The sequence below is a fragment of the Psammomys obesus genome, unplaced genomic scaffold, assembly GCF_907164565.1.
Source record: "Psammomys obesus unplaced genomic scaffold, mPsaObe1.curated_primary_1811, whole genome shotgun sequence".
In the NCBI taxonomy this organism is placed as follows: domain Eukaryota; kingdom Metazoa; phylum Chordata; class Mammalia; order Rodentia; family Muridae; genus Psammomys; species Psammomys obesus.
Window position 1 is genome coordinate 15346150 of NW_026585644.1, and position 7636 is coordinate 15353785.

The window sequence follows — 7636 nt, forward strand, 5'->3', positions numbered from 1 at the left end:
GTCATCTGATTTCTCTTGTTGTTGCTAGTTTTTATTTTTGTTTGTTTGTTTTTTGGTCGAGACAGGGCTTTTGTATGTAGCCCTGGTTATCCTGGAACTGTCATTGTAGAGCAGATGGCCTCAAACTCAAAGAAATCCGCCTGCATCTGCCTCCTGAGTTCTGAGATTAAAAGCGTGCAGTCGATTTCCTTTTCATTATGTCAGCGGGATAAGTAGAATCAGCTCGGACCTAACTACACTTTTCAAACGTCCCATCTTCTTCGTGAATGAAGCCGCGCGCTTTCAAACCGGTTCTCTCTCCGATGGCCGTGCGTCCGCCACCACTCTACCCAGGACTACAACTATGGAAGCCGAGAGCTTACACAAACGGAACCAAATGCCGACTTCTACGGGGAACGAGTGAAAACAGCACACTTGTCCTCCGGAACCACTTCCTTGTACAGTCTAAGAAGGCGTAATCTACCACTTTTCTGGACAGCTTCCGGTTTCCGCCCCTCTACTTCCGCTGCTCCCGCCTCTTCCTTTTTTCTTCCGCCACCCGGATATGAGCTGTTCTCGCGAGAGCTGTGTCTCTTTCTAAGCCGGCACTCCGAAAGGTAGGTTCGTGGCCGGCAATGTGGCTGTGGTTTTTCGCGGAGTTTGGAGGAATGGACTCTTGGGGCGGGTTCCGGGGCGTCGGGCCCTGCGTCCTGGGTGGGGATGCAGCGGATTACCCGGCCCGCGCCCGTCGATGGCCCCAGCCGGGCGGTGTGCGCCCAGATGACCAGTAGCACTTTCCTCCCCTCAGGACGAAGCCATGTTCAGCTCGAGCGCCAAGATAGTGAAGCCGAATGGCGAGAAGCCGGACGAGTTCGAGTCTGGCATCTCTCAGGTGAGCTTGTCTCGCGGGTCCCCTTGATTTCTCGATCTTGGGTCCCCTGACCTCAGTTTGGAACCCACGTTCTCTGTGTCCGCAGGCGCTGCTCGAGCTGGAGATGAACTCGGATCTCAAGGCGCAGCTGCGGGAACTCAACATCACTGCGGCCAAGGTGAGCAGGGTTCCCGGGGAGCGCACACTGCCTTGGCACGGGAGTAAGGAACCGTAAAGGCAGCAGACGTGGGACGGGAAGTGTATTCTCGCTATGAGTTCATGCATGCCGCGCGTGATTGTTAGATTTTTCTCCTACTCTTCTGAATTGAAACATGAACTTCCTAGAAGTTTCCAGGCGAGTCCAAACTGGACAGTCATTTGAGCATCAGTGGGGGCTTTTCCGAGTTTGGGTTTTGACAATTGTTTTCTTTTATAAAGATTTGTTTTGCAAGTTGTTAGTGTTTTGCTTGTGTTATGTATACATACTACTTGTGTGTTCTTGGATGGCTGTAAGTGCTGGGAATTGAACCTGGATCCTTTGGAAACACAGCTCTGCTCTCAACCACCTGTGAACCACCTCAGGATAAGTGTTTTTAGTCAATTTCATGGATTTTGGCGAAGTGTCCTGCATCAAGGACAACCAGGCCATGGTGAATTTAAAGTTTACCTTTGTAGATTGTTCCATCATGCTAGGGCATCCCGAGGTAGCACATGACCAGAGTGCCCCTGACTCATCCACCAGACAGAATCTCCTGTGTCCTAGCCCCCCACTATTTGCTTTGCAGCTGAGACTGCCCTTGAACTCAGTCCTCCTGACTCTGCTTATCCAGTGCTGGAGTGGTGGACATAGATCTCTGCTGGCCTTTAGGAGCCCCTTGTGGAGTCACCTGGACTAATTGTGCGATTAGGTTTTTTAGTGATCACTTCAGGTGGCTAATATATCCTGGAGAGTCCACCTCTGAACCCACTCTTAGCATCTCAAAATGAATGTTAGGTTTTAATTCATGAATTTCAGGGACCCCTAGGCTATATCCAAACCAAGAGAATGTTGGAGAGGGGAGCTGTATTGCTGGTTTGGCAGAGTGCGGAAGTAATCGCAGCACCTGTGAGGCAGGGGTAGGTGAATCTCTTGAGTTTGAGGCTAGCCTGGTTTATAAAGCAAGTTCTGGGACAGTCATGGCTATTCAGAAATTCTGGAAAAACAAACAGACAAACTTAAAATGACAGGGATATTTTTTTCCTCTTAGGAAATTGAAGTTGGTGGTGGTCGGAAAGCTATCATAATTTTTGTACCAGTTCCTCAGCTGAAATCTTTCCAGAAAATCCAAGTCCGGCTAGTTCGGGAGTTGGAGAAGAAGTTCAGCGGGAAGCATGTGGTCTTCATTGCTCAGGTATCTGCTTGGTTCCCTGTATTCTGAATTACTTGGGTTTAGGTTTTGGTGATGGGTATGCTGACAGTCTTGATGGTGGGGTGTTGGGTTGGAACAGTGGGGTATGTTCACTGTAGGAGTCAGTGGTCTAAAGGGACTGTTAAGTTTAGGGCTGGATATGGTGCGGCATGGGGATGAGGTGTGGGGCTGATTGGAAAGAGGAATACCGTTGAGGCATTGTGGTGTGCAGTGGACTGTTTTGAATGTGGCAACATAGGCATTTTTGCACTTAAAGCGGTTACTTGGACATTTCTTAGCCTTCCATCAGCTCACTTTGTGTTTGTTTTCATCATAATTCACTTTAAAGAGGAGGATTTTGCCCAAGCCAACCCGGAAAAGCCGCACGAAAAATAAGCAGAAGCGCCCCAGAAGGTGAGTGTTCTAGCAGCATGTCATCCATGTGGGGTCCTTCTTGGGTGGCATTCTCCTGTTCCGTGTGCTATGTTGGGATTTATTGTAGGCATGAAGTTTCAGTGGGTTCATGTAGACATGCTGGGTAGTGTTTGTCATAGGTACCACACAGGTGAGGCTTGTTCTGTTCTGTGGGCAAAGGAGAAAGTATCTTCCACCCCCATCCCAGATAGGGTTTGTCTGTGTAGGTGGCTCTGGCTGGCCTCAAACTCTGAGCTCTGCCTTCCTCTGAGGTGCTGCGATTAAAAGTGTGCATCATTGCTGTCTGGCTAACTATGTAGCTCTGTGTTTTGTTTTTTGTTGTTGTTTTCTTTTTTGTTTTGTTTGTTTGTTTTGAGATAGGGTTTCTGTGTAGCCTTGGCTGTCCTATACTCTTTGTAAACCATGTTGGCCTGAACTCACAGAGATTGCCTGCCTCAGGCTCCAAGTGCTTGGAATACAGGTGTGCACCTCTGCACCTAGCTATCTGTGTGGTTTGTTGGGTGCAGTTGAGGTACTAGGGTGATTTTGTTGTGTGGTAGAGGCAGAACATGGATGGGTTTCCTGGTGCCAGGGTGACAGGGCTATGTCATTGGTGTTGAAGATGCTGATATAGTCACTTCACGAATGAGTCATTAGACTTGCCTTCTCGTGCTGTTGTTGCTATAGTTAACAGATTTGCAGTATAGATCCCTATTGGTCCTCAGGGACCAGATTGAAGTCTGCTTAAAACTCGTGAGACATACAGTTTGTATTGTGTGGTGGTGCTTTTGAAACAGGGTCTCATAGTTCAGGTGAGCCCTGAACTTGCTGTGTAGCTAACATTGCCCTTTAACTCAAACTCTGTCACTTTTGCCCAAGTTTTGAGATTATTGGTGCATGCCATTATGCCCTGTGGGATAATGCTAAGAATGTCCTAATTCAGTCTTCTAAAGCCATTGGAAAATTGGGTGTGTGGATAAATAAATGCCCTCTCTTCAGGAAGCAAGAGGGGTACTGGTCACAGCTGTTGCCATAGTTTTTCATGAGTAGTTGGAATGGTAGGAATTTTTGGGATTTTTTTGCTGCTGTACTTAGTGGGGTTTGCAATTGTGGTTCTTAAAGCCTGGTTGTAATTGCATATGAAGTAGCTCATGCATAGCAGGGCTAAAATTGCCTGCCATAGCTGTAGTGTTCCCAGTGACCTTAGCAGTTCAGCTCATCTTCAGCAGGGTGTGTCCTATACTAATGTTTCAGACCCCAGCTTTGTCACACTGGACTTCCAAGTTGATTCTTAGAATTACTTTGATTTTATAAATTTCTGTTTTAAGAGAGCAAGTGTCTATTGGTACATCTTCCTAGTGTGGTGAGATTGTGCTTTAAAGTGGGTAGCCATCTGATTACCAGATGACGCTTCTGTGTGAATATATAGACGATGAAGCAGAGTGTCTGCCACTTGGTGTGTGCTATTTAGACTGGCAGCCTTAACATCAGTCTTTGCAACTGTTTGGAATCACAGGTGGTTCTTGGCTGTCATAGGTTGGCGTTACAGTAGTGTGGAAGTGACATTCAGCAGGAACTAGTTTTGGTGTTAGTGCTTTTCCTAGGCTAATGGTATGTCATGGTGGACTTGGGTGCTGGCAACAGCAGCAGCTCTCTGGTGGCATGTCACCAAATATAACTGGCACCCATAGTGATCTCTTGGTAAGCTAGGGCACTTGCGAGGTCAGGTGTGGCTGAGATATTTCCCCCTGTGATCAGGGAGCCATTGTGGGGCTTGCCAGGTCCTGGGGAGGTTGGGGTGCTTCGACAAAGTCCATTGGAACTCCCATCTAATGGCAGGGCCAGCATTTTGTTTATTATTTTTTGTTTTCAAGACAGGGTTTCTCTGTAGCCTTGGCTGACCTCAAACTCAGATCCATCTGCCTCTGCCTCCCAAGTGCTGGGATTAAAGGTGTGTGCCACCACTGCCTGACTTGTAGGACCGGTGTTTTGGAGCTGTGATAGGACACCTATCTTTGGGTGTGGAATGCTGTTTTGTTCGTTGATCTTGGTACATGATGGCATCTTGAAGGGCAAGGAAAGAGCTTGACAGGTTTTAATAGGTGAATTAGCTCACGAGGATAAAAGATACATCAGCAGTGCATGGGCTTTTAAGTTCTATTTATTGATTATGAGGGTGTCAGATACTCTGGAACTGGAGTTATAGACAGTTGTGAGCTGCCCTGTAGGTGCTGGGAATTGAACCTGGGTCCTTTCTTTGGAAGAACAGCCAGGGCACTTAGCCATTGAGCTATCTCTCCAGCCTGGACTTAAAGAGCTATCTCTCCAACGTGGACTTAAAAGAGCTTACTGCAGATTAGAACAGTAAAGTGTGAAAGGCTAACCCAACCTTGTCCCCTAGATTCACATAGTCTGTGCTTTTTTATGTGTAGGTTGCCAGGATGTCAATTAAAGCATATGGCTTTGGGAATCAGTCAAGGCTTGCTTGTCACTCAAAAAGGTTTTACTCTCTGAATTACTATCCTCTTTAGGAGCCAAATGTGTTGTTTTGAGACAAGGACTCCTGGTTGGCCGTTAAGTCACAGGGAAATCATGCCTCAGTTTCACAAGTGTTTGTGTCATAGGTTGTGAGCCATCACACTTGGTTCCAGTGTTAATTTGATTTTAGGAATCTGGACTTGCTGTTTTCCTTTTTATTCCAAGGGTGCCTTGTAGCTTGACTTTTGTCTTTTTGTCATTCTTTCAGCCGCACCCTGACAGCAGTGCACGACGCCATCCTTGAAGACTTGGTCTTCCCAAGTGAAATTGTGGGTAAGAGAATCCGTGTGAAACTGGATGGCAGCCGGCTCATAAAGGTTCATTTAGACAAAGCACAGCAGAACAACGTGGAGCACAAGGTAAGGCCTTAACATTCATAGGACGGTTCAGCCACCAGAACAGCTGTCTGTGGTCCATGGTCCATCATTCCTCCTGTCCCCTGCCTGATTCTGTGACAGTTTTTGTTAGAAACTAGAACACTTTGTACCTTTAACTTACTAGGAGATGAGGAAGCAATCTGTGGCATCCACTGTCAGGGAGGACAGATAGTATGACAGCTTGGATGGGTAGTGGGATAGTAGCATAAGGGAGGTCTGTCTTGATTATACCTGTTGCTCCCTGGGTCCCCAAGTACCTTGGTTTAAGTGGTGTGAAGGAGCAGGCTGTACAAGTCCCACCTCTGTGTATGAGTTATGCTTGTATCCAGGCCAAGAGTTGCAGGGAACATGTCCTGCGTAGTCCTTACTTGGTTGCTGAGGAGGAAAACCACACAGGGTATACTAGCTTTCAGTGCTGTTGCATATTTAAGTTAGTGATTAATTCCATCTTCTTTTGCAGGTTGAAACCTTCTCTGGTGTGTATAAGAAGCTCACAGGCAAGGATGTTAATTTTGAATTCCCAGAGTTTCAGTTGTAAAGACAATGACTGAATAAAGTGTCGTTCATAGTATTCAGTTGTATCTTTTTCATGGATGTATGGAGGTCCTGAGTGAGCTGAAGATTTCAAGAGAAGCCTGGAAGATGAAAAATGCACCCAAAATCAGCCATGTTAAGATAGCTGTAATTATGTACTGTCAAACTGGGAGGAGGTGTTGGTGCTTGGTATACTCTAAAAATGCACGTTTTTAAAGCAGACAAGGGGCTTTGGGCAACTTTAAAGTACAGGGTCAGTGCTGCAGTGAATCCATGTTGCTGTGAAATAGTCTGGGTGTTTGCATTCATCTTGCAGAATTAGAACCTTGCCCTCTAATCTTCCTTTCATTTGGTGAAACTGTCAACATTTTATGTTGTCTTTGGACCAGGGTCTCACTGTAGTGCAGGCTGGCCTAAGCACATCCCCTGGGTTTGCCTCCCACCATGTTAAACAGGTTAGGATGAGTGAGTCTCCATCAGGTTAGTCCACAAGGTCAAGGCCTGGAGTGAATGCAGACCATATAGAAGTGCAGGTAGAACCAGTGTCTTCAAGAAAGATGTCTTCTCTATTGCCAAGCCTTAAGCCTACTGCCTTATTTATTGCTAGATAAACATATGAGAGGTTGCCTATATGCAGTGCTTGGCCCTCCTGTTTCTGCAGGCCTTCTAAGCTGACACTGTTCTTGGTGACTTGTAAGTGAGCAAAGCATTTATCTGTACAGGAGTCTGTTGGCCTTGCCTGTTCCTGTTCTTTGCCCTTTTCTGCCATGGGAGCTGCGGTTGTATTGTTTCCTCAGATATGAAGCACCAGTTCCTCAGCTTACATTATAGCTCACATTTGCTCTCAGGGTTTTGCCACTCCACCTAAGACGGTTTAGTACAGCATGCTGGCAGTTTAGGGATAGCTTGTGTTACATAGAAGGCCTCAAACGGGGCTGGAGAGATGGCTCAGAGGTTAAGAGCACTGGCTGCCCTTCCAGAGGTTCTGAGTTCAATTCGCAGTAAACACATGGTGGCTCACAACCATGTATAATGAGATCCAGTACACACTCTGGCATGCAGGTAGGTGTATATGGCAGATAGTGCATTGCATACATAATCGAAGAGATGGCTCAGTGGTTGGAGCATCAGCTGCTCAGGAGGACCGACCTGGGTTCTAGTCGTAGTGATCATACACAGTTTACAACCACATTTGACTCAAGTTCAGGGGATCTGACTATTCTGGCCTCTGAGCACCACACAATAAAACAAGTGTAGGAGTATATGTGCAGACAATACCAATATACATAAAAGTAATTCTTACAAGTAACTGAGAAGAATGTGCCTGGTGAATGTCACACATAGAGGCTTTGTTGCTATAAGCCTAGAGGTGAACAATGTTTAGCTGAGGATGACCAGGAGCCTGTTCACTAGGACAGATCCATCTACAGTTTAGAAGGTAAGGGTTATCCAGGACTAGTGCACATTTACTTTAAGAAGTATTGCAGCTTTAAACTGTTGTGTACATGTTTGGGTTATTAAATGTGACTTTTTAG

General features: G+C 46.3%; 1 protein-coding gene across 1 annotated transcript; it reads left to right on the top strand.

Annotated features, from left to right (window-relative positions):
* Positions 1-521: 521 nt before the first annotated feature.
* Positions 522-6138, top strand: Rps7 (ribosomal protein S7). Its single transcript, XM_055625048.1, has 7 exons — positions 522-596; positions 788-871; positions 957-1028; positions 2098-2241; positions 2588-2652; positions 5399-5549; positions 6028-6138. Exons 2-7 carry the CDS (start codon positions 797-799, stop codon positions 6103-6105), a joined length of 585 nt encoding a protein of 194 aa, XP_055481023.1. The 5' UTR covers positions 522-596; positions 788-796; the 3' UTR covers positions 6106-6138.
* The last annotated feature ends 1498 nt before the right edge of the window (positions 6139-7636 follow it).

Bases quoted from the DNA above. Each gene is read 5' to 3' on its own strand.
- Rps7 (XM_055625048.1), top strand. From the start codon at position 797: ATGTTCAGCTCGAGCGCCAAGATAGTGAAGCCGAATGGCGAGAAGCCG. The intron at 2,653-5,398 runs GTGAGTGTTCTA...TCATTCTTTCAG, and splicing joins AAGCAGAAGCGCCCCAGAAG to CCGCACCCTGACAGCAGTGC. The intron at 5,550-6,027 runs GTAAGGCCTTAA...CTTCTTTTGCAG, and splicing joins AGAACAACGTGGAGCACAAG to GTTGAAACCTTCTCTGGTGT.